General features: G+C 38.9%; 1 protein-coding gene across 1 annotated transcript; it reads right to left on the reverse strand.

Annotated features, from left to right (window-relative positions):
- Positions 1–23031: 23031 nt before the first annotated feature.
- LOC110798458 (uncharacterized) lies at positions 23032–25586 on the reverse strand. The gene is made up of 5 exons (XM_056836714.1): positions 25425–25586; positions 25110–25310; positions 24757–24924; positions 23396–23464; positions 23032–23315 (listed from the first exon to the last, which is right to left on the reverse strand). Exons 2-5 carry the CDS (start codon positions 25221–25223, stop codon positions 23250–23252), a joined length of 417 nt encoding a protein of 138 aa, XP_056692692.1. The 5' UTR covers positions 25224–25310; positions 25425–25586; the 3' UTR covers positions 23032–23249.
- Between the last annotated feature and the right edge of the window lie 768 nt (positions 25587–26354).

Raw genomic sequence — 26354 nt, forward strand, 5'->3', positions numbered from 1 at the left:
AGGACCAGTCCCGTGACTAAGAAATGTCTATCAAGTGAACTTGAATGTCAAAAGTTGAAAATGGTCCCTGGTTGGAGAATTCTATAAAATTGGACGCATAGAAAACGTTAGACGACTAGAATGAAAGATGACTAGTATTTCTATTTCTTGAACTATGTGGACATGGCAATGTCATAATCATTTACATAGATACTTACTTTGGGAAGACTAGTATCGGACAGACCTATGAAACTTTACTTTAAGAGATGAAAATCTGTCATAAGTAAATTTCATTAAAATTATTAGACACTAAATCCTCAATACCTGCGTGATTTGAGATTACTTGTTTGAGAACTGGTTAATTTGACGTTGGCCAACCATCGCACCGTAAAAGGAGGCTATAAAGGCAACGCTCAGGTAATCACCTATCAAACGAAGTCTAATCTCAAGATTGCAAGATTGGGATGTCCTCCCATAAATCGGGATGAGATGCTTAAAAGTTGTACAAGGCCACTCGGAGAGCTAGAAACTGTAAAATGCATGGCCGTGCTCGGATGAATCATAGGCTATGATTATCTGTTTATTTGATCAGTTGAACTCTGAAACCGAGAAACACCTCTGGACATAATAAGGATGACAACTCTTACCTTATGTTCAAGAGCAAGCATCGAGCGACAAAGGAATTAGGTAATGCACACTTGTCCCAATGGACAAGTGGGAGACTGAAGGAAATAATGCCCTTGGTCCAAGTATGCATATAATATTAAGTCTAATTAATGCGGTTCAGTATTAATTAACAAGTTAATAATTTAGTGAGATCAAGTGAGCTGAATGCCTAGCTAGAGGCCGCTTCAGTTCAAGTGGAATTAATTATATTAATCCACAACTTACTCTTGACTGAACCCGTAGGGTCACACAAATAGTACGTAAACGGATCAAGTATTTAATGGAATTAAATACTCCATCTATGGATATTCGGAATCGACGGATCTTGGTTTTAGTGGGAGCTGAGATCGTCACAAGCAAGAAATGAATACTCCGGCAACGATGATATTGCCGGAAACGGAAATATGGATCGTATCGGAAATATAAATATTATCCAAGTCGTATATGTTGCCGGAAACGGAAACATGGTACGTATCGAAAGATATTATCGGAAATGGAAATATTGCCGGAATCGGAAATATTGCCGGAAACGGAAATGTCAGAATCGGAAATATTATCGGAATCGGAAAATAATTCCGGAAACGGAAATATTAAATATTTGTTCGAAACGGAAATTAATTCCGGAATCGAAAATATTAAATATTGCTCGTATCGGAAATGAATTTCGAAATCGGGAATTTAATCGGAAAGCGTATCGTACGAATTAGCATCGGACGAGGCTTGCTAGACGAAGGCCCAGCACGAGGCCAGGCCAACGCCCAGCAAGCCGCACGCCAAGTGCTCGACCATGCCCAGCCAAGCAATGGCGGGCGCGCACGAAGCCCATGGGCTGCGAGGCCGCATGCGATGTACGCTCGGCGTGGGCCGCAAGGCCTGCGTGCGGGCGTGCATGCGTGTGCGTGTGCTCGTGTTCGTAACGAATCCTAATCCTATCGGAATTCTTGCATTGATTAAATCCTAATCCTAAAAGATTAAATTTATTATTTAGAGTTCTAATAGGATTCTAATTAACAAATCTATATCCTAGTAGGATTATAATTCCTTTCCATAAACTCAATAAATAGGTGCCTAGGGTCACATATTTATATCGAGATTTGAAGTATTCAAAAGGTAAGATTTTCAAGCAAAAATCCGCCAAACACTTGCAACCCAAAATAGCCAAAATCCTAAGTAACCTTAAGGGCGATTCTAGTTGCTCAAGCTTAACGCGGATCCGGACGTGCTGTGGACTATCTACGGAGGGACGACACTTGGAATCCTAAAGACTTGTTCTTGTTCGGTTCGGGCGCAGCTAGGGAGGGCACGCTACAAAGTGTATGCATCTGAATTATGCTAAATGATTATGTGTAAATAATATGTTTCTTGGCTTTATGGTGGCCACGGTGATGATTGAGAGTATAGCAATGATTAAGGAATGTGCTTCAGATTCACACACTTTTGGCAGGTAGGACATTTTTTGACAAAGAAGTAGCAATCCCGTTCGAGGGTAGTCTAGTAGTATCGAGCCCTGATGATCTTGAGGGCTTGCATCTTCCCGTTCATGTGGGTGCCACAGACTCCAACATGTATGTTGTCCATGACTCTTTGAGCTTCGTGCTTGTCAACACATCGGAGGTTAGGACCGCCAAGGGACCTTTTGTATAGAATGCCGCCTTCTATGATGAAGTTGGCTGATTGTAGTCGTAGAGCCCTTTGATTCTTGCTTGAAAAGTGCGGGGGATACTCTGAATTTTGTAATACCTTTGAATGTCTGTAAACAAAGGTTCATCTCCGTCTTGCTCGACGTCGTCAATATCATGGACATATGCTGCTTCTTGACGTGTTTCAATTGTAAGTGGCATTCCATTTGGGATGTTGATCATTGAGGCCAGCTTTGCTAGTGCATCGGCGAATTGGTTTTCCTCTCTCGGGAGATATGTATAGCGAAGCTCTTCTATTTGCTCAGACAGCTGCTCAAGGTAGGACTGGTATGGAGCCAAGTTCTCGCTCCTTACTTTCCATTTGCCGGACATTTGATTGATGATTAGGGAAGAATCCCCGTATACTGGAAGTTTCTGGACACCCAATGCTAAGGCGGCTTCCAGGCCTATGATGCATGCTCCATATTCTGCCGCATTGTTTGTGACGTTGAATTGCAGTTTTGCTGATATAGGAATGTGAGTGTCGTCTGGGGCTACTAGAATTACTCCAACACCACACCCGTTCTGATTTTAAGAACCGTCAAAATGCATTGACCAACTGTCATCACTGGTCATTAAGATTTGCTCGTCGGGTAAGTCGTAATCCTCCTCTTCTGCCTCGACGGGATAGTCGGCTAGGAAGTCTGAGACTGCTGAACCCTTGATCGACTTCTGCGGGGTGTATTTGAGATCGAATTCTGCTAACATGACCAACCACCTGTACAACCGTCCGTTGAGAGCTGGTTTTTCGAATAGATACTTGAGAGGATCCGCTTTGTTGATCACATGTACTGTATGGGAGAGAATGTAGTACTGTAGTTTCTTTGTGGCCCAAACCAAGGAGATGCTGGGTTTCTCGAGCTGAGTGTACTTGCGTCTCGTAGTCGATCAGTTTTTTGATTATGTAGTATACGGCATTCTCCTTGCCTTCAACTTCCTGGGCTAGCATAGCCCCTACTGCTGAATTTAAGGTTGTGAGGTAGAGCCTGAGGGGAATCCCTGGCATGGCTGACTTTAGTACTGGTGGGTTGGAAAGGTAATCCTTGATAGTGTCAAATGCATGCTGACAGTCGTCATCCCACACTTTGGGCTCACCTTTTCGGAGCTTTCGAAATACTGGTTCACAGATCATCGTGAGTCTTGAAATGAACCTACTGATATATTGTAGTCTGCCAAGAAAACCCTGAATTTCCTTTTTATTCTTTGGTGGTTGCATCTCGAGAATTTCCTTGATTTTCGAAGGATCAGCCTCTATGCCCCGAGAGCTGATAACATATCCGAGTAACTTGCCTGGCGTTACCCCGAATGCACACTTTTGCGGATTGAGCCTCATGTTGTATTGCCTAAGCCTGTTGAAAAACATTCGAAGTACTGGGGTATGCTCGTGTCGTTCTTTGGATTTGACAATCATGTCGTCGACATATACCTCAATTTCCCTGTGAATCATATCGCTCATGATGGCTGTGGCTGTTCTTTGATAGGTTGCTCCTGCGTTCTTCAGCCCGAACGTCATAACTCGATCTATAACAATATGTACCCCACTGAGTGATGAAGGTTGTCTTCTCCATGTCCTCCTCTTCCATGGGAATTTGATTGTAGCCTGCATACCCGTCCATAAAAGAGAGTAAGGCATGATTTGCGGTGTTGTCGACCAAGATGTCGATGTGGGGTAATGGAAAACCGTCTTTAGGGCTGGCCCTGTTAAGATCTCTGTAGTCCACACACATTCGTACTTTGCCATCTTTCATTGGAACTAGGACGACATTTGCAATCTTTTCTGGATACTTTGCTTCTCGAATAAACCCGGCCTCTAGCTACTTGAAGACCTCTTCTTGTATTTTGAGGGAAACGTCCGGTTTTATGCGACGGAGTTTCTGCTTGATGGGCTTTGAACCTAGAATAAGGGGAATTGTATGCTGACTGATGCTTGGATCAACCCCTGGCATATCATGATAGGACCATGCGAAGACGTCTATATACTCTGAAAGTAGCTTGATAAGATCATCCCGCTCTGCTTGAGATAGAGTTAAACCAATCTGAACTAGTTTTGAATCATTGTTGTTAGAAAGGTTGATTTTTTCTGTTTCCTCAATTATGGGCATCCTGTTTTCATGATTTTCGATAGCTTTTAGATTTTCAAAGCCTGTTTCTTGTGAAACAAAGTTGTTTAGATTAGGATTGTGTTTTGAATTAGAACTCGAAGAGTAAGTAGAAATTGAAGTGTTATTGAAATCGGCAATCATTACATCGACTGTTTTGACTTGAAGCTCGGCCTTAAGAGGCTCTTGATTGATGCAAGACTCTAGTTCTAGACTCTTAGACTCATTGCTAGACTCAGATCCAGACTCATCCTCTGACTCGGACTCGCTCATCATAGATCTTTCGCCCACAGTAATCTTGAACATCTTGCGATTTGGAGCAGATATCTTGAGAGACTTTCTCCAGCCATTGACCATCTTCTCACTTGGAATAATTAGCTTAGATGGGACAAAATCTTTGATTTGAGTTATCATTTGAACCATGGTGTCTTCGGAAATGGTTGGGGTTATTTCATGGCCAAACAATAGACCAAAAGCTCACGAATCAAGGCATTCAGGGGTACCCTTGTCTTGTATTGGAGGAGCATCCTCTAGAAAGTGACAGTCTTGAAAGATCTCGAATCCGGGGTAAAGGATCCCCTCTGAAGAGTTATAGAAAGGATCTGGAAAGTCAAAGTACAGGTCATCCTCTCCTTCTTTTATGAATTTCCCATTGATTGTAAGTTGATGAGGAGATATTTTGAATTGATCATTGCCAGCTCGACGGGCCTTTAGCTTAGCCTTTTGCTGCCTTCATTAAACTTAGTTGGTTTGTATCCCAGACCGCAACAGTTGGTTTGTCCTTGGGCCTTGAAAGGAGATTCGGTAGGCGGTGGCAGAGTAGTGCCCAAGAAGCGCCCACGCTTGATCATCATGCGCTTTGCCATAGGACTCATTTTGGACTCGATAGCTCCAACTCCACCACTGAATCCTCAAAGGTCTTCATCATTGTCATCATGTTCGATTACTATCAGAGCTTTGTCAGATATCTTGGTCCTCGGATGGGACGCATGCAGGGTAATGACATTTCCTTGGACCTTCATTCGGACTTTCTGATGCAGTGAGGATGGCACTGCTTTGAGGTCATGGATCCAAGGTCTCCCCAAAAGGAGATTGAAACTTGCTTTGATGTTGAGCACTTGGAAGCTTACTTTGCGCTCGATCGGTCCTGTGCGGAGTAGTAGAGTGAGAGTTCCCATTGCTTTCCGTCGAGTGTTGTCATAGGCACGAACACCTTGGGAGGAACTAGAAAAGTCACTAGGGGCGAAACCCAAATTTTCAACAGTGCGAAGAGGACACACGTTGATGGCTGACCCATTGTCCACTAGAGTCATGGGAATGATTTTGTGTTTGTATTCAACAGTCAGATAGAGAGCTTTGTGATGGCCTGCCCCCTCAGGTGGGAGGTCTTCATTTTTAAAGGTGATTCCTTCTTCCAAATTTGTAAGTAACCCGATCAACTCGTCAGGAGTGACTTCTGGGGTGACATTCAACTTGACAAGAGCATTGATAAGAGCAGTGCGGTGCTCCACAAAGGAAGCCATGAGTTGCCAAATATTAACCTCTGCCTTAGTGCGCTTCAATTGTTTGATCAAAGGGTTCTCCTCGGTGGGTAGAGGGATATTAGTTGCCGGTGTCGTCCTGTTGACTGGCTCTTGAATTCGACCGGACCTAGTCATGACTTGAACACGGTTTTCTGCTTTAGGGCCCAAGTACCAGTCGGCGCTCACAATTTCTCGGATTCATCGTCAGAGATGTTTTCAATAGGAGGGTCCTGATATGTGTTTTCATCATCGCTGGCCCATATCCCACAAATGTCTTCTTGAGGTAATATAGGCTCCGAGTTTTCACTTGGCTGCGCAAGGTGGAGCGCAGGCTTCTGGTTATGAAAGATTTCCTGTACCTCGAAAGGGCCCACAACATGGAAAAGAGTTTCTTGATTGTCCTCGAGAGCCCTTATGCGAGCCTCAGCTTCCTCAACACGTTCATAGAGCTCTGCTACAGCTGCTGCTAGTGAAGTCATCTTGAATAGGATTCTGAGAGGAGGAGTCCGAGCACCTATTTAGCACATGATTTTGAACCTTAGAACTTGAACTTCCCGACACATGATATGATATGCATGCAATGAATGAGACCTAGACTTGACTCTAAGTGTCACTCTGAAGATTCGGGATTTTGGATTTTTGTACTTGTATTCGGGATTTGCAACCCGTTGGAAGTGTTTGAGAGGAGCCTTCATTCTTTTGTGGAAGTTGACTCTTTGTACTAGAACTTGGAATATCGAAAGAATATTTCGACCTATTGGACCTCGGTCTATTTTAGGGGAATTTCAACCCATTGAGAATTTCGAAATTGGACTCGTACTAGTAGATTGAGTTTTGTATTATTTCAAGGGAATTTCAACCCTTCAATATTTTAAGGGAATTTCAACCCGTCGGACTTGGAATATTTGAAGGGAATTTCAACCCAATTGAAAGGGAATTGATTTTGTATTATTTAAAGGGAATTTCAACCCGCCAATTTTTTTAGGGGAATTTCAACCCGTCGGTAGGACTTGGAATATTTTAGGGGAGTTTTAACCCATTGATAGGATGCGAAATTTGAACTTGTACTATTTTAGGGGATTTTCAACCCATTGGAGAAGAGGGTTTTAAACTTGTATTATTTCAGGGGACTTTCAACCCATTGGAAAAGAGGGTTTTAAACTTGTATTATTTCAGGGGACTTTCAACCCATTTGACAATTGGACTTGTATTATTTCAAGGGATTTTCAACCCATTTGACAATTGGACTTGTATTATTTCAAGGGATTTTCAACCCATTGGAAATGTTTGGGATTTTGAATTTGAGAGTAATGGAAAGCAAGGATTTGTAGCTCGAAAATGAGTTTGAAGTTTGAATTTGATTTGAAGTTTGAACTTTGAAACGGAAAAGACGCACTTTTGTATATAGAATGTGAAGCTTTGAATATGGAAAATCCGACATTAGGCCACCATGAATTTGAGACATTGAATTTGGGAATTTGAAAGTCCAGGATTATGCCGCCGTGGACTTCGAATTTTGAAGTGCTTGAAAATGAGATTGAATGAGGAAAATTATACCATCATGGATTTGGAATTGGAAGCTTCGAATATAGGATTGAAGGTTTGGAATTTTGAACTTCGAACTTGAGGTTTGAAATATGGAATGGAAAAGTTGGCATTACGACGGCATGAACTTGGAACTTAAAATTTTGAGCATAGGACTTGAAACTCGAAAGATAGGATTTGGGGATTGAAAGATTGAGCCGAAAAGGTTGGCATTACGCCGGTCATGAGTTTAGACATTTGAACTTGAGGTTTTGAGATTGGCAACTTGAGTTTGAGATTTGAAGACTCGAATGTTTGAACTAGAAAATCCGGCATGACGCCGTTGGATTTGAGTTTTGAACTTGGAATTTAAAATTTTGACTAGAAAATCCAGCATTATGGCGCCGTTGGGTTTGAGTTTTGAACTTGAAATAGGAGTTTTGACTAGAAAATCCGGCATTATGGCGTCGTTGGATTGAATCTTGACTTGAAACTCGAAACTTGAAATTTGAATTGGAAAATCCGGCATTATGGCGTCGTTGGATTGAATCTTGACTTGAAACTCGAAACTTGAAATTTGAATTGGAAAATCCGGCATTATGACGACATTGGATTTGGATCTTGACTTGAAACTCGAAACTCGAAATTTGAATTAGAAAATCCGGCATTATGACGCCGTTGGATTTGGATTTGAAAATTGAGGTTTGGATTAGAAAATTCGGACTTGAAACTCGAAATTTGGACTAGAAAATCCGGTATTATGACTTCGTTGGATTTGAACTTGAATTTGAAACTTGAAATTTGGAATTGAAAATCCGGCATTATGACGCCGTTGGATTGAATTTTGAATTTGGCATTTTTGCGTGAGGCGTGTTTAAGGGTTTTGAATCAAATGGAGTGGCACTCCTAAAAGACCTTAAATCGGCGATTTAGATGCATGAGGTTTGAATGATGCTCCTAGGGGTTTGGTTTCCTAGTTAGAGGCTAATTGGTTTTGGCAAGCTAGAACTCGAGGTTAGCCATTCACGCGTGCAAAGACGCCCACACAATGCACAACTAGCACGTTGTCACACTAACATGTATATGAATGCGACATGCAAAGTTCTCAACCTAAGGTCGGTCTAAGTTTTGTATGATGCAAGAGGTCAGCTTTGGGTGTCAAAAAGGTACTTGACTAAGAGACGGATCCGGCGACAACTTGCACATCCGCCTAAGGGACGTGTGTGTCGGCAGACGGCCTCCATACTTGACATCGGGAATGTCAAGCTAATGCCAAGTTTCGGTAGGCGCGGAAATGGTCACACACTTTGGCCGGGAACCGTATGGAGAGTCACCATTTCGTTGCCCCCGGGGCTAGCCCGAATGTAGAACACACCCGTTTGGGCAAGGTAGAAATTCATTTTGCACAATATGGTTTTCGAAAAATGCATGAAATGCCTAGAAATTTAATTTGAAATCGTACTCGAATTTGTATTTGTAAAGCTCGTTTTTCGACATTCGTTCATGAGGTTTGGGAGCGTCCTTCCAGATTCAAAAATAGACTAACTCCCAACACGAAAAGTTTAGCAAAAGTGGGCGACAAGCCACTGTGAGCCACTGTTCTGGATGCAGGCAATGGCGTTGGGCGCAGGTGGCTGCGCCTGGCGCCAGTGCTGTCATCCAGTACTTAAGAAGATCAGTGGCTTGCTGCTCGAAATCTGCTCGCATTTTCAAAATTGAAATTAGAAAAGTCCCCAGCGGAGTCGCCAGAATTGTACGGGGTTTTTTTTTTTGCGTATGTATTGCAATTCCCTACAAGGGGGCGGTTTTTAGAAACTATTGTATTTTTGTACCTCGAAGGAGTCGCCACCAAATATTGTTTAGGGTCTTGTTTGGAAAGACCGCAAAAGACTCTATAAGGATAAGACTTGAATCTTCGAAACGGATGGGTGAGATCCGGGCACGGGAACGAGATGCTTATTCCGCGAGCTTTAGAAATTATTCGAGTACGTGACATAGCATTTTCGAAAATACCCTAGTTTAGACTATGTGGGTTTGATTTTAGAGCAAATAGAATCTCTAATTTTATGGTGGTCACTTTGCTTTAAAGGTAATTTAAGGGAACCTAAGATTGGTTTGTCCAAGAAATTATCTTTGTTAAGCATGACGTAACCTTGCATTTTGTTGTATTTAGCATGTATGGTGATGAAAGCAATAAAGAAAATAAAGCAACATCACAATTGTAAATAAGTGCGGAATTAGTAAATACAAGACCCCCTAGAAACGGACTAGGGAGTAGGTCCACATTGCCTAGAAGGACTAGGCAAGTAAAGATGCGGAATTGAAATGCGGAATTGAAAGTGCGATATTAAAATTGCGGAATTGAAAGTGCGATATTGAAATTGCGGTATTGAAAGGTGCATAATTGAAATTGCAATATTGAAAGGTTCATAATCGAAATTGCGATATTTAAATTTGTACTTGGGCACATGAGATTCGAACGCCAAGCGGCTCCTTAAAAATAAGTGCGCCCGACACGAATTCAAAGCCAAAAATCTCAATTCGGGAGAAGTTGTTCATCCCAAAGTATCCTAGATTTTGCATATAGAACTTGAACTTGAAAGTTTGAATCTTGAAAAATTGAACTTGAAATAATTAAACTTGAACTTGAAATATTGAACTTGTACTTGAAATATTGAAACTTAAGAGACTTGAATCTCAAATATCGGGCCTTTTAATGTTGAAAAGGTTAGATCTTTGATGTGCTCTTATTTTGAAAGGATCCTAGTTTAGGGAAGTAGTCATGAGCAACCCTAAACATTGTGGGATCTTGAAATTTGAAAACTTGAACTTGTATATTGATAAATGGAGTCTTGAATCTCAAACGATTAAACCTTTAGAAGCTAAAAAGGTGTCATCTTTGATTACTCCATACTTGAAAGTGATTCTAGTTCAAAGAAGTGATTGCAAACAACTTTGAACATCCTTGAATCTTGAAATTTGCATTTTTGGATTTTGAAAAGTTTGGATTTTGAAAAGATGTATGATTGTTGCAAGTGACATTTTTAGTTGTAAAAATGCCAACTTGCTAATCATTTTTGAAATAGGAAAATCAAAGAAACATGATTGAATATGGTGGGATTCGGAATTACCTATTTAGGTTTAGGCAAAAATTCCTTTTAGAGCTCCCAATTGCTTAGAACTTGAAGTTTGTATGTGTTTTTGAAGGATATTTTGGACTTGAATTTGAGGCGTAATTTTTGTATTACGATGTTGTATATTGAATATGCCTCCCCAAATGATGGAAATTAGGGAGTATTTATAGGAAAAATGGCTGGAAAACGCCAGCCATTGCCAGCGCAGCACGCCAAACCAGCGCTGGGCGCTGGTGACGTGGCATAAGTGCTGCCAAAATCAAGGACGCGGGCTACGTCCTTGATTTGTCTTGTATTGATGTACCTTCGTACGAATAGTACGATGCTTGGCACGTAGTGTTTTCTTGGAGGTTAAGACTTGATTTTGAATTCCGGTTGTACGGGACGGGGCTAAACATACCCGGAAAAACAAGCCGTTTCGGGTTTTGAATTCCGGTTGTACAGGACGGGGCCCGGCTTGCTCGGTTTTGTGGGTCGGCGCCCGAATTTGACTTGCCTTATATGATTTTAAGTGGAAAAGGCTTAGTAAAACCAATGGAATGGTCTACCAGATGAGATTATACTTGGATTTTGAAATTGGCTTTTGAGAATTTTATTTTGTACCGAGTTCCGGGAGGGGAACGACCTCGGGGATTGGATTTTGGATCTTGTGTTTTAGAGATGTTCTTAGCAATTGGGATTTCCGCACGGAGTTGCTCCAACCGCCTAGTAAGGATAATGGTATCGTCATCATCCCATAGGGGAGACACAAATTAGGTGTCTACAATTGGGACTTTGCTAAACATACCCGGAAGGACCAAGGATGATGAGAATGTGCGGAAAGATATGAAAAAGAAGAATATTCGACTAGATTTGTGGCATGTTGAAAAAAAGGATGGTACAAAAATCTTTATGTCTCCAGCGTGTTACACAATGTCGAGAAAGGAGAAAAGGAAGTTTTGTGAGTGCTTACATGGAATTAAGGTTCCCTCGGGATATTCGGTTAATGTTAAGTGCCTAGTGTCTCTCTCGGATCTTAGGTTGATTGGTATGAAGTCTCATTATTATCATGCACTGATTAATGTATTTTTGCCAATTTCACTTCGTGGGATATTACCAAAACACGTGAGACATGTTATAACAAAACTTTGTTTGTTTTTCAATTCCATATATGCTAGGTGATTGATCCGGAGACTTTGGATGCTTTGCACAATGATGTTGTTGAAACTCTGTGTTGATTTGAAACGTATTTTCCTCCTTCTTTCTTTGATACAATGGTGCATTTGATTGTTCATTTAGTTCGAGAAATAAAGTTATGGGGTCCGGTGTTCTTAATATGGATGTATCCTTTTGAGAGATTTTTTAAGAATTTAAAAGACAAAGCAAAGAATCCGGCTAATCCAAAGGGTAGTATCATTCAGGGAGTCTTTCAAGAAAGGATTTCTGGATATCTGGCTGAGTTTTTATCGAGCCTTGTAAAGGGGAATACAGTTAAAACATATAACATGTACGGAACATTCCCAATGCCAGGAAACATGTATAAAGCATAGATTAAGCGTACTTACATTTGAAGCGTGTTTTCCTAAGTTTAGTATCAACGGACACGAACAAAGAACTCCAATTGTCGTTCCTCTATTTGGCTCATCGACATGTTCAGATCCGTCTTGATAATCGTAGCTTAGACAATATTCAAGAGTGTTTTCTTTTTCGGGAAGAGCAGTTTTGAGTAGAGAGCAAAACTGAAAACAACGTAATCTCATAATTAGGTTTAGGGTTGTGGAAAAACAGATTAATGTGTGGAATATAACCCTAAGGTTATATTTGTGTAACTGGCCAAGACACAAGGCCTTGACCGGCCACACACACACACACCGCAAGCCACACACGCCCAAGCCCACTGCAGGCCGAAGTCCACAGTGCGTGAGCAGCAGCGATGGGTGGCGGGCCTCGCTTGCTTGCTCGCTGCTTGCTGCTGTCCCATAGTGCGAGCTCACGGGCCGGCTTGCTTGCTGCATGCGAGCTCGCTGGCTCGTTGGGCCTTGCGCGCATGCGCGCTTGGCTCGACGGGCCAGCAACTCCGTTGCGGTTCGTATTCGCGACGAACGCCTTACAGCTATTATTTGTCGCATCGTACAAAAGAATCACCGTTGTACGATACGATTATTCGTTTCACCCAGATTACGAATATTCGCGATACGATATATGATTCCGATGCAAGGTCGTATCGTGCATTATGTTTTTCCGAACTAATTCCCGAAAAGCTATTAAATGAATTTCTGATTCATTTAATCCGGTGCTCTGTTAGATGCCATTGGTGTGACCTTATAGTTTAAGTCAAGAGTAAGCTATGAGCCTAATATAGATTAGAACTCACTAATCGGAAGCATTGCTCTAGCTAGCTGTTCCAATCACTTGATCTCACTGAATTAATTGTCCGTAATTAATCTGAACCTTGGTATTAGACTTAATGCACCTTGGGTGAAGGACACATTTCCTCCAGTCTCCCACTTGTCATTCAGAAAAGTGTGCATTCACATTCCTTTGTCGCTTAGTGTTACTTGCTGAACATAAGGTAAGATCCAAGCCATCCTTATTAGGTCCAGAAGGGTTTCTCGGATTACAGAGCTCAATTGTTAAACTTTTACAGAAGGTTAAGCCTTAACCATTCTGAGCACGGCCATTCATTTTCACAGTATCTAACTCTCCGAGAGGCCTTGTTACACAACAACACAATATCCTTTCAAATATAGGAGGGCAATCCATTCTTGTAATCTATGAACACTCACTTTTATTCATAGTACGCCCAATAACTGCTTTTATAGCCTCCTTTTATGGTGCGACGTTTAGCTAGCATTAGAGCGAACTGATTCTCAAACGAGTAGACATAGTCACTCAGGTTCTGAGGAATGGTTATAATCACCATTAATGAGAACTACTTATGACATGACTTCAATCTCTTAAAGTGTTCTAATGGTCAATCCGATACAAGATCTAATAAGTATATATGCAAAAGATTCTGACATCCAGTCAATCTAGTTCAAGAAACCGAACTACAAATCTACTTGCAATCTAATCTTCATCAGGCATTGGTCGTCCACCTTTCAATGACCTAGATGAGAGATCCTTTGTGACTTCAATATTCAAGTTCACTTATGGGTGTTTCTTTGTCGAAGAATCCATCTTGACATCCCATTGGAATGTTTTGAATCACATGGACTTTTCATTTAATAGTTAACCAAATTAAATGAATATGAAATAATGAATTTCATAAATATGAAATGGTTAAACCAATTGTTTTAAAGACAGATCTAACAGATGTTCTAAAGCAAAACTTAGACAATCAAAGCCATTCTCCAAAATGCTTGATTCCCATGGTTGCTACATGTGCGTTGTGCTTCACTTGTGGCAACGGTTTAATCAATGGATCTGCGACGTTGTCGTCAGTTCCAATCTTGCAAATCTCGAGTTCTTTCCTTTCAACGATTTCTCGAAGTATATGAAATCTCCGCAGTACGTGCTTGGACTTCTGGTGGCTCCTAGGATCCTTTTCCTGGGCAATGGCTCCGCTATTGTCGCAATACAAAGCCATTGGTCCTTTAATGGAGGGGACAACCCCAAGTTCTTCGATGAACTTTCGAATCCAAACAGCTTCCTTTGCTGCTTCTAAGGCAGCAATGTACTCGGCTTTAGTTGTAGAATCCGAAATAGTTCTTTGCTTAGCACTTCTCCATCTTACCGCTCCGCCATTAAGGCAGAACACAAACCCAAACTTTGATCTAAAATCATCTTTTTCGGTTTGAAAGCTTGCGTTCGTATAGCTCTTTGATGAGCGACATTTATGTCGCTCTTAGCTTAGGATTTTAGTTCATTTCATTAGAATTTTATTATTATTTTCTCTTAGTTTTATCGTTTTTAGTTCGTTTATCGCATTTTTGCATTAATCGTTACATTTTCTCGTCTTGCGCATATTTTAGTCGTTTTTGCTCTAAATATGCCTTTTGCACGCATTCTCGTTGCGTAAGGTTCGTTATATGCTTCACGATTTGCAAAAACGATAAACGAATTAATAATAATGTTTTTGATTTTTAATAACATGCTTGACGATTTTCTTGTGTGCTATACGATACTTTGCATTGTGCAGCGACGTGGCATCTTTGTGCCGCGACGTAGAGTCTTTGTGCAACAACTGACCGTAGCAACAACAGTGCATAGCTGCTGTACACGAGCAGCAACTTTGCAGCCATAGCATGGCACAACATGTTAGGTTATGATACATATGACAATTCATAAATCATGCGGAAAAACCATTTAGCCAGGAATACATATTATTTACACATAATCATATAGCATAATTTAGATGCATACTCTTTGTTGCGTGCCTTCCCTAGCTGTGCCCGAACCGAACAAGAACAAGTCTTTAGGACTCCAAGTGTCGTCCCTCCGTAGATAGTCCACAGCACGTCCGGATCCGCCTTAAGATTGACCAACTAGAATCGCCCTTAAGGTAATAAAGAATTTCGGCACTTATAGTCAAGAAATGTGTCTGAATTTTCTCTCAAAAACTCACTTTGAATACTTGAATAATCTCTGAAAATATGTGACCCTAGGCACTTATTTATAGAGTTATGGAAAGGGTTTTGGAATCCTATTAGGATACTAATTTATTTAATTATAACCCTACTAGGACTCTAATTAAATAATCATTATCTAATAGTTTTAGGATTTAATCACACTTTGAATCCTGATTGCTTCAGGATTCCCGCACAAGCAATGCACGAGCACCGTACACCCGCGCAAGCCTTGCGGCCCACGCTAGGAGCACAGCGCTCGGCCCACTGCTGTGCTCTGCGCGCGCGCCCAAGGCCTTGGCTGGGCCTGGCCTTGCGCTGGGCCTGGTCGAGGCTTTGGCGTGCGCTGGTGTGCGTTGGCTCGCTGGGCGACGGCCTGGCTTCGTGCTGGGCCTTCGTCTAGCGGGCCTCGTCCGATGCTAATTCGTACGATACGCTTCCGATTAAATTCCCGATTCCGGAATTCATTTCCGATACGAACAATATTTAATATTTCCGATTCCGGAATTAATTTCCGTTTCGAACAAATATTTAATATTTCCGTTTCCGGAATTATTTTCCGATTCCGATAATATTTCCGATTCTGACAATATTTCCGTTTCCGGCAATATTTCCGATTCTGGCAATATTTCCATTTCCGATAATATTTTCCGATACGTACCATGTTTCCGTTTCCGGCAAAATCTACGACTTGGATAATATTTACGGATTTTTCATGAAATACCCCCGAATTTTAGCGTAATTCACCAAATGCCCCTCGACTTTCAGAAATTCACCAAATGCCCCTCACAAATGACTTAAAACCCAAAATACCCTTACTAATAATGCGCCGTTAGTCCTCCGTTAACCTAATTTTCAAATTCACCAAATACCCCTATTTTAATACTTATTTCACCAAATACCCTTATTCAGAAACTTAATTCACCAAATACCAATAACTTAAAATTACTCATTTTCATGCTCAACGACTAGTTTTTGTGTTTGAAAATTAGCCGTTGCTTATTGTTTGCTTATAAATACTCTTTTTCTGACGGTTTATTGTAGTTTTCCTATTGTTTTGTTAATTTCATATCATTTTTGTCATGAGTTTTCTTTCAAAATCATCATCCACACCCAATGAGTCCACATATGTAAGAGTCCCAAATAAATTTTGTTATCATGGGAGAAAATTTGACATCCGAATATCTGATACAACACTCAATCTGAAGCTCCGGTACAACACTAAAACAGAAAACACTCCTAAAAACACCTCAAAACGTCGCAACTCTTCAAGAAAATAGCTACTTCTTTTGTACCTTATTCTTTATGTGACCAATTAATTATATTTACCACGCAATCGGAAGGTATTCCTTTTTCAATATGGGAAATATCTTTAACATATGCAAACAGATTAAAAATAAAGCTCTTATTAATTTTATTCTAACGCATATGTTCCAGCTACCTCGGCTTCTATTTCTTCCATGCCACATATTTAACGTTAACTCCCTTTTGTCTCCTGTCTCTACTGCCTCCAAACATCTTTCTTCAATCTCCTAACTTTCTCTCAACCTTACAGTCGAGGCATAAAGGTTTTCCCACTTTTCTTTTGAGCTAGGTCCTATTGACATGGTCAGATTTATGGACAAATGTCTATTTTTGGATTTGAGGGAACAAGAAAAAAAATGAAACTAAGGTATGTTCCAAAGCTCATGAACCAGTGAAAAAACATGAATCTTGGCACAAAGATTTGCCTCCAAACTCAAGATTTTCACATCATGAATCCAAGTTGAAATCGAGGTTGTGATAAAAATGTATGTGTTATTGAACTTGATTTCTTAGTTTCTTTACCATTCGGACAATAAGAAAATTAAGGTGTTAGCTTTAGATTGATTACTTCAGCTTCACTTACATAAGATCCCTTTGAAAATGGGGTTTTTTGGCCTTTTGCTCAGCTAAAGTGCATTGTCTTTACTGGATGAGGCCTGAACTTATTGGATCATAATTGAAACTTACTGAGTGTTGTATCGGAGCCTCAGATGGAAATTTCCTCCCATAATATTAGAAATTGTTTGGGACTCTTACATATGTGGATTCATGGGTGTGGATGATGATTTTGAAAGAAAACTCATGACAAAAATGATATGAAATTAACAAAACAATAGAAAAACTACAATAAATAGTCAGAAAAGGGGTTTTTATAAGCAAACAATAAGCAACGGCTAATTTTCAAACATAAAAACTAGCCGCTGAGCATCAAAATGGGTAATTTTAAGTTATGTGTATTTGGTGAATTAAGTTTCAGAATAGGGGTATTATATGAAATAAGTAATAAAATAGGGGTATTTGGTGAATTTAAAAATTAGGCTAACGGAGGACTAACGGCGCGTCATTAGTAAGGGTATTTTGGGTATTAAGTCATTTGTGAGGGGCATTTGGTGAATTTCTGAAAGTCGAGGGGCATTTGGTGAATTACGCCATAATTCGGGGGTATTTCATGAAAAATCCGTAATATTTATATTTCCGATACGATCCATATTTCCGTTTCCGGCAATATCATCGTTTCCGGAGTATTCATTTCTTGCCTGTGACGATCTCAGCTCCCACTGAAACCAAGATCCGTCGATTCCGAATACTTGATCCGTTTACGTACTATTTGTGTGACCCTACGGGTTCAGTCAAGAGTAAGCTGTGGATTAATATCATTAATTCCACTTGAACTGAAGCGGCCTCTAGCTAGGCATTCAGCTCACTTGATCTCACTGAATTATTAACTTGTTTAATTAATACTGAACCGCATTTATTAGACTTAACATAGAATGCATACTTGGACCAAGGGCATTATTTCCTTCAGTCTCCCACTTGTCCTTAGGGACAAGTGTGCATTTCCTAATTCCTTTGTCGCTTGATGCTTGCTCTTGAACATAAGGTAAGAGTTGTCATCCTTATTATGTCCAGAGGTGTTTCTCGGTTCTAGAGTTCAACTGATCAAATAAACAGATAATCATAGCCTATGATTCATCCGAGCACGGCCATGCATTTCACAGTTTCTAGCTCTCCGAGTGGCCTTGTACAACTTTTAAGCATCTCGTCCCGATTTATGGGAGGACAATCCCAATCTTGCGATCTTGAGATTAGACTTCGTTTGATAGGTGATTACCTGAGCGTTGCCTTTATAGCCTCCTTTTACGGTGCGACGGTTGGTCAACGTCAAAGCAACCAGTTCTCAAACAAGTAATCTCAAATCACTCAGGTATTGAGGATTTAGTGTCTAATAATTTTAATGAAATTTACTTATGACAGATTTTCATCTCTTACAGTAAAGTTTCATAGGTCTTGTCTGATACTAGTCTTCCCAAAGTAAGTATCTATGAAAATTATTATGACATTGCCATGTCCACATAGTTCAAGAAACAGAACTACTAGTCATCTTGCATTTTAGTCGTCTAACGTTTTCTATTCGTCCAATTTTATAGAAAACTCCGACTAGGGACCATTTTCAACCTTTGACATTCAAGTTCACTTGATAGACATTTCTTAGTCACAGGACTGGTCCTGACAGTCTATCTTGAATATTTCGTCAAATTTGAAGGGACTCATCATTTAATACTAAACCAAGATTAAATGGAATATGAAAATACATTTCATATATGATAAATGTTCAACCCCAATGTTTTACAACCATGGGCCTCTAACCCATCTTTAAAACATTTCATGGAATTCAAAGCTATGCTTGATTTCCAGTGCTACAACGTGAGTGTTGCTTCTTACTTGTTGCATAGGTTTAGTTATCATGCTTTGCCAATCTTAACATCCTTTTCATCGAATGTTCTTTGAGATATGATGATAAGATCTTTTCGAGTTTGTTTATTATGTGATCTAGTCTTTCTTACTTCGATGGTGGTTTTACTCATTTTTCAATGAAGAACCATCAAGTTAGCAGACGTTTTCCTTGCTTCAAGAGTGGTTCTACGCATTTTTCAATGAAGAACCATCAAGCCAGCAGATAGTTGATCTACCCAAGTTCAGTGAAGAACTTTAAACAACCCTGTTTTATTGTTTCTTAGGCAATAATTACTTTTACTTCAACTGTATAGGTTGCTAGTGATGCTTTGTTTGGATTTACCTATCCAAGCAGTTCATAGATATGTGGAAGACTCTCCAACTATATCTTAGAACATAGAAATTTAATTTCCCACGCAACAACTCATGGTCTCCAACCCATGTTGCCATTTTCAAAACACGATGCTCTATAGCACGTCCTTATCAATGGTTAACTCCAAAGGGTCTTGCTTGATCCTTTGCCAGTGTTTATGCGTGTAGCATCAATATTTAGCATATCTTTATTTCCTTGAATCAAGAACTATTCCTATGTACCTTTTTCAAGTACCATAAGTATTCTTGATCTCAATCTAGTTGATCTTCGCTTAGATCAATAGAGATTGGTATATGTTCGTCATGCCTAAAGTCATACGATACGTTTTTGGCGATCCTCGTATTACATCATACATGATAAATTCTTTTGCAGAATAATTCCCAATTGAATTCTATTCATGTAACTTTAGCTTATCTAGTTTCAGTAGATACTAAATTCAGCTAAATTCTTTGACATATAATATAGGTTAAGAATCTTATTTAGATCCTTTGATGTTTAACTTAGTAAATGCTTATACATAGTTCAAACATCCTTTACTTAGATTTATTCACATGGGTCGAATATCTCCAATGGAGACTTTCGTGTTTGATTTAGTAAATGCCATTACTTAATCCAAAACAATATCATAAGATCTTTGTAAATAGATCTTAATACCCAGTATGTACTAAGTTTCGCCATGGTCCATCATTGATGAATAATTTCAAATCTAAGTCATTAGCATTTGAATGTTATTTCACAATAGAGAGATATGTGTGTAATACACATAGGACCAATTAAGTTTTAAGTACTCCGACTAAACTTCTTATATATCTATAAGAATCATGTATATTTTATGAAACTAAAATGCTTATTAGCTTCACTTAAAATACAGTTCCAATTCCCAATTGCTTGCTTAAATCTGTACTTAGATTTTATAAGCTAGCTTTCTTTTTCAAGCATTTATTTGGATCCACAAATTCTATGACATACCATGTACATATTATATTCCAACATTTGATTGAGGAATACGTTTTGTCATCCAATTGCCATATGTACCAATATGCAATCATTGCTTGAATTATAGACTTAAGCATTACGATTTTGCATGAGGTTTCAACACAATCCATGCCATGAATTTGCTTGTAACCTTTAGCAACTAATCTAGCTTTGTGTGTGAACACAATTCCATGTTTGATGGTTTTTATCCTTAAAACAAACTTGCAACCAATAGGTGTGAAACTATTCTTGCAAATCAACAAAATTTCAATTTTGTCATCAAAACATTGAGTATGTTTTATGGCCTTTAACCAATTAAACATATAGTCTATATATGGCCTCTAACCATTTTAGGGAATCTGGGTTTCGTCATAGCTTTCTTACAAGTCACTTCTTTTAGTTTGACTGCAAGTTGTAGGTTTCTTTACTATCTAATAGAAGAATTGCATAGTTTCAGTGACTTGAACTCTATGCCTACTAGGGTATAGAACATCAAACAATAGAATATCAATAGCCACTTGAAAGTCCTTTGAATATTCTGTTCTCCTTGAAGCACTTGTAAAGTCTTCTAAGAGATGTCTATTCTTTAAAGCCACTTCTAAAGTCCTTAAAGAATAAGTTCGGATTTTCTGAAGCACTTCGAAAAGCCTCCGGAATGTCCGTTTATGTTTGTTGTTCGCCTCGAAGACTTTCGAGGTCTATTTTCTCCCACTTGTCATTTTGGAAACGAATCTCCAAAAGGACATCATTTCGAGCAACCAAACATTATGTTCTCAAAAATTCGTGGTAGAAACAATACCCTTGTGTCTCATTTGAATAAATCACAATGAAACATATATCTATACTTGGGCCTTAGTTTGTTGAATAACAAACACTAAGCTCCCACTGAGTTTAGCAACTCTCTAGATATATATTATCGAAAAGATATTCTGAAATTTCTTTTCTATAGCTTTGATGAATTTAGTTTAGTTTGGTGGTAGTTGAGCATTTTGTTTTAGAAATTAAAGGAAAAGTCTTTATGATCCATCATTGATCGAATCAAGTACTAATCGACTTCGATCATTTCAACTTAGATATGCCATATCTTATGGAGCTAGATTGTGAAATTACAACACACAATCATTGATGATCATATTTGGTCTCAAGTAATCATCAACATGATCTAACCTAGATCTTTATGATTTCTTGCCAAGTGGATTTTATACTTCGAATCTTTGAACTAGCCAAACAGATTCAACTTATATCACATTTGAGTAAATAAACCTATATTCACTCAAATCCATGTGAAATAATAAAGTCATAAAATCTTTCTTTAGCTTTGAACTCTATTGTCTAGGCGTTCTAACAATAGTTCATATCTTTTGTTACTTTCAACAAGTAAGACTAGCTTGTCTTAAGTTGATCTAGAAATCAACCAACTTTCAAAAGTCCATTAAAATAGAGCTTGTGAATGTTAACTTGTTGACATGGTCTAAGCAACAATGCCAAAGATTAGTGGAACTCAAATCAAGGGGTTGATTTGAACCTAGTAAAGTTCTTTAAAGAGTTGTTTGTTTTAATCAAGCATATTGACTCAACCTGCAATTGACTACTTCATTCAAATAAACAAACAAACATTGTTTTTGTTTTTCTTGAATGTGAGTCTTTCTGTGTTTGAAAACAGAAATTTAGGTATGTTGATTATGGAACAAAATAGCCATTAAGTTCCAGCCTTTGAAAGGACTTAAAACAAACTAGATGACCCTACAACTAATGTAGCATTGCCATGCTTCATTTCCCACTTGTAGGTCATTAGTGTATCCTAGCTTCCATTGTTTGAGTTATTACCGAAGTAAGAACCTCAAGCGGTATATGATACCAAGGAAGTTTGATTGCTAGGTCACTTCTCTTTAAACATAAACTTATAGGTAGAAACGGAATCGTAAATTCCTTTCATTTGTTCCTCGTTTTCCTATTTCTTGTACCCTTTCTTATAGTCTTAAGAATTGATTTCTTTAGTGTTGACTTTTATACTTTGTTAGACATGTCCAATGTCACCAACAAGGTTTTTACCATTTTAATTTATGTTGAATATTCTGTTTCAACTAGATGATCTTACAAGAAGCTTCTAAAGTTCTCTAAGCATCGATCTATTCGAATGTCTAGGGACTAGACTCATTCGAGAATTAAATGGACAAAGATATTAGGTTGTTAACCATTGGTAAGGCTGAGCGTTTAAACTCAATGCTTCACTAGTGGAAAAAATACCTGTTGAGGGGGGCATTTTGGGCTTATTGAGGCGAACAAGGCCCGCTTCGACAGACGTGGCTTCAACAGCTCACATAGCTGTTGAGGCGGGCTTTGTTCGCCTCAACAGGTAGTCTGTTGTGGGGGGCTTTCAAAAGCCCGCCTCAACAGGCCAAAACCAAAGCGAAAAATAAGGACCTGTTGTGGGGGGCTTTACAAAAGCCCGCCTCAACAGACACCTCTGTTGAGGCTCACTTCTTAAATGCCCCCCTCAACAGACCTGTATTTTTAATACCTGTACATTGGCGCCATAAATTCATATGTTGTCGAGGCGTACATTAAAAGCCCCCTTCAACAACATTATTTTTTTTTTCCAAATTCTTTTAAAATATAAAATAGGTGGCAATAACCAAATCTATATATATACACCATTGAGCATTGAAACCTGTACACGCACCAATCAACACCAGAATAGCAAATGTATGAATCTGCTTATTTTTATTAATAAATCATGAAATTAACTTCATTTATATTAACCCTATAGAGAAAAGCGTATAGTACGTACGTTTACAATTTTTAAACACCTAGCTAGCTAGTCTAACAAATTAACACTAATATTAACAAATAAAGACAAAAGGCTAGAGAGCTAGTCTAACAAATTTCTCTAATCCGGCCACTTAGCTCCCTTTAGATCATGCATTACAAACCTTAATTAAGGCCGTGTTGACTTTCTAATTCCAATCGACTCGATCCCTGCAAGTACCTTTAGCACAACCATAGGCTAAATATAGCAACAAATTGAGGTGGCTCCTTTCCTTGGAAAATACGACCCTGCACCAAACAAAACCTTTAAAATAGCCACCCACAAATTAGAATTTGCAATCATGCAATAAAAAGAAGTATGACTATACCAGGGCAGGTCTTCCTTTAAGTGAATTGCACATTGTGTTAGCCAACCTTGCTGCCATCTTCTGGTCATCCTGAAAATCAAAAGATAAAAAAAAAATGAAGCTCAACTTATTCTGAAGCAAAAGAAAGTAACAGAGAAAACTAGTAACATACTGGAGAGAGGGAGAGCATGTGTGTGGGAGGCTGTAGAGGAAGAACTCAATAAAAGAGTATTTTCTATTTTTGAGAGCCCCAAATTTATTCACATCCTACACCTAGCATCTCTCTCCTTGTTTGTCTCAGTGTTCATATGTTCTACTGCAAAGTAATGTGTACATTGAGAGTTTGTTATTCCAAAAGAAAGAAGTAGAAAGATGTCTACGTCTCCAGAAACCTAGATTTTTTTTATATCAACGAGCCACCGAGGACTAGAAGGATAGTTACAGGCTCAAACTACTAAAAGCCTTGAAAGCATGGCTTTCAAAAGAGCCGTTGGCCATCCTCCCTACTCCGTTAAACTTGTAGGATTTGGCAGGAGACGTCATGTTCAGAAAGAGGGAAGTAAACAAAATGTCATTGTCACCAAGACCTATGTTCGAGAGTTCTAAATCGGCCACCAGCAACTAGCAAGGTTTTGCAGGAAACTGCCTATAACCTCAAGGGCATGCTTTCACATTGTGATTGGGCTATCTACCCTTGAATAGATGACAAGTTCTAGCTCTTTACTCGTCTTTTATCCTAGAAACTCTTTACTTTCGTTTTATCTGCGCCAGGAAAGTATCAGCTTTGGAAAGAGGTGTCCGACAAGGATAAAATCCAAATTCCATGCGAAGCATAATAAATCATGGAGAAGCAGACATATACATGCAAAGTCCCTAGACTACTGTGGCAATGTGAAAGATAAAATAACAATGTAAGAAGATGCAAAATTTTCCGTACAAAAACCATAGGCCAGTGTATCTGTATGCAGTGGACTTAGTTAACCAAAATCACATAAAAGTCACCCCAAATCCAATAAAAGTCAACTTCACAAACGGGTTAAAAGACATGAATGAAATTTAGGGTACCAATCTTCGTTGTAAAACTACACCCGTTGTATATAGGACCTGTTGAAGAAACATTGCCAAGACTCAAAGAGTCACAGGACTGTTGTATAATACATAAAAAGCACTTGCCTAATGAAAACAAGGTATCAAACAACCCAAACATCACCTTGCATATCACCAAAGACATACTTTTATGCAACTTCATAAAAAGGCATTGAATACGCTTTATTAATTGTTAAAGTACGATAATCAAGTACTTAAAAGTAAAAAAATATAAGTAAAAAGAATTCATATCATAACAGAAAGTGAGAAGCAGCCACAGATATCTGCGAACTTACAACTGAAAATTGAGTTCCAGATTCATCCATAGTCACAATCTCACCATTCCAAGTGCCTAGCTTCTCCAATATAGTGGAAAAATTCTTCTCACCAACAGTAAGTCGAAGTCTCATTGGAGATCTTTTGATGGGAAATTTCTTTACAAGCCGGTGAATAACATCTAGTGCCTGTAATTCACGATGCATAGAATTAACTTATGAACTAAACTACACAATAAAACCATAATTTATCTCAACTTTATACTGTAATTTACAAAGTGCAACAATCAAAGATACAGCTAATCAAATGTCCCAAAATAAGACAAATCAGAAGAATTATGCATAGCAATACAGTAGATAAAACAGTGCTAAACCTGCTTTTTGGAACTGTTATAAGGATCAACAGCAAAATGGATGTCATGCATCAAACGTTCGATCATAGTTATCGAGTAAGGGCGTTTCGTGTCAGGATTAATGGTGTTTTCCATGACAATGGTGGCAATATCACGAAACTGAAGTGACAATTGAGCCTCCCTTTCTTTCCCTGCAACTTGAAGATCTCCTTTCTCCAGAATCTAACCAAAACAATCAAATATATAAAATCGTGTTCGCTAAATCATTATTAACTAAAACCTCCCCAAAATTACATAAGTTCAATCAAAGAATTCGATTTCAAGAAGATGAATCACCTCTAAACAAATTGTTGTTGCGTCATCTGTCAGAAATGCAGTCTTCAAATCCTTCAGTTTACTACACTGTCGTCATTCCATTTGTTTGCAGACATAACATTATAAAAGAACATTAATTCAGAAAGCCATGAGATGACAGCCAGGAATACAAGACATATGATGGAAATTGGAAAGCAGTATATGTATATACAAGCAAAAAAATGCATCAACCTATTTTCTGAAATTAAATAATTAGTAGAATATCTCTGTAATTCCACATTGAGCATGGTTGTGATCCTGAAATAAACCATACTGGTCATGACTACATATAACTCAGCTTTAGATGCTGCAGGACTTGGATATATAGCTGCAAAATAAAATCATTTGTCTTAAAGATCCTACACTTCGGTTGCTATGTGCTTTTGATTCAAATAGCTCCCAAGCCAAGTGCAAAACTCATGTATAAAAAGGTGGGAACTGGAAATCAGGACTTGTGTCTGAAAATGTTAAAAAAAATTCAACAAGCAAGCATCTTAGGAAAAATAGAACGAGGGAAGCTATTGTTGAAACTAACCTTAACGGAGTTCACACAACAAACTGTGATATAATTACTCTATGTCAATCATAACAATGCAAAACTAGAGCTGAGTACAGAAAACATGAGACAAAGACATCTGGGCAACTGTAAGGTACATAGCAAGACAAAAGGAAAAAAAACAAGATGAACACAAGACCATCAGGTAGAAAACATTAGCAGGCAGGAACAACAAAAGTAAAAATAAAAGGGATAACTGCCATACACTCATCTAGTGCTGCAAATTTACTAGTAAAAGAACAACTTTTAGCACATATTGCATAATTTCATAGTCTGCGCAAATTTACATCAAAATAAGAATGTAATAAATATCGGTTTTACAAATTCAGATTGCCCTGACATATTCATTGAAGTTG

Source organism: Spinacia oleracea, chromosome 2 (genome assembly GCF_020520425.1).
Source record: "Spinacia oleracea cultivar Varoflay chromosome 2, BTI_SOV_V1, whole genome shotgun sequence".
NCBI classification, from domain to species: Eukaryota; Viridiplantae; Streptophyta; class Magnoliopsida; order Caryophyllales; family Amaranthaceae; genus Spinacia; species Spinacia oleracea.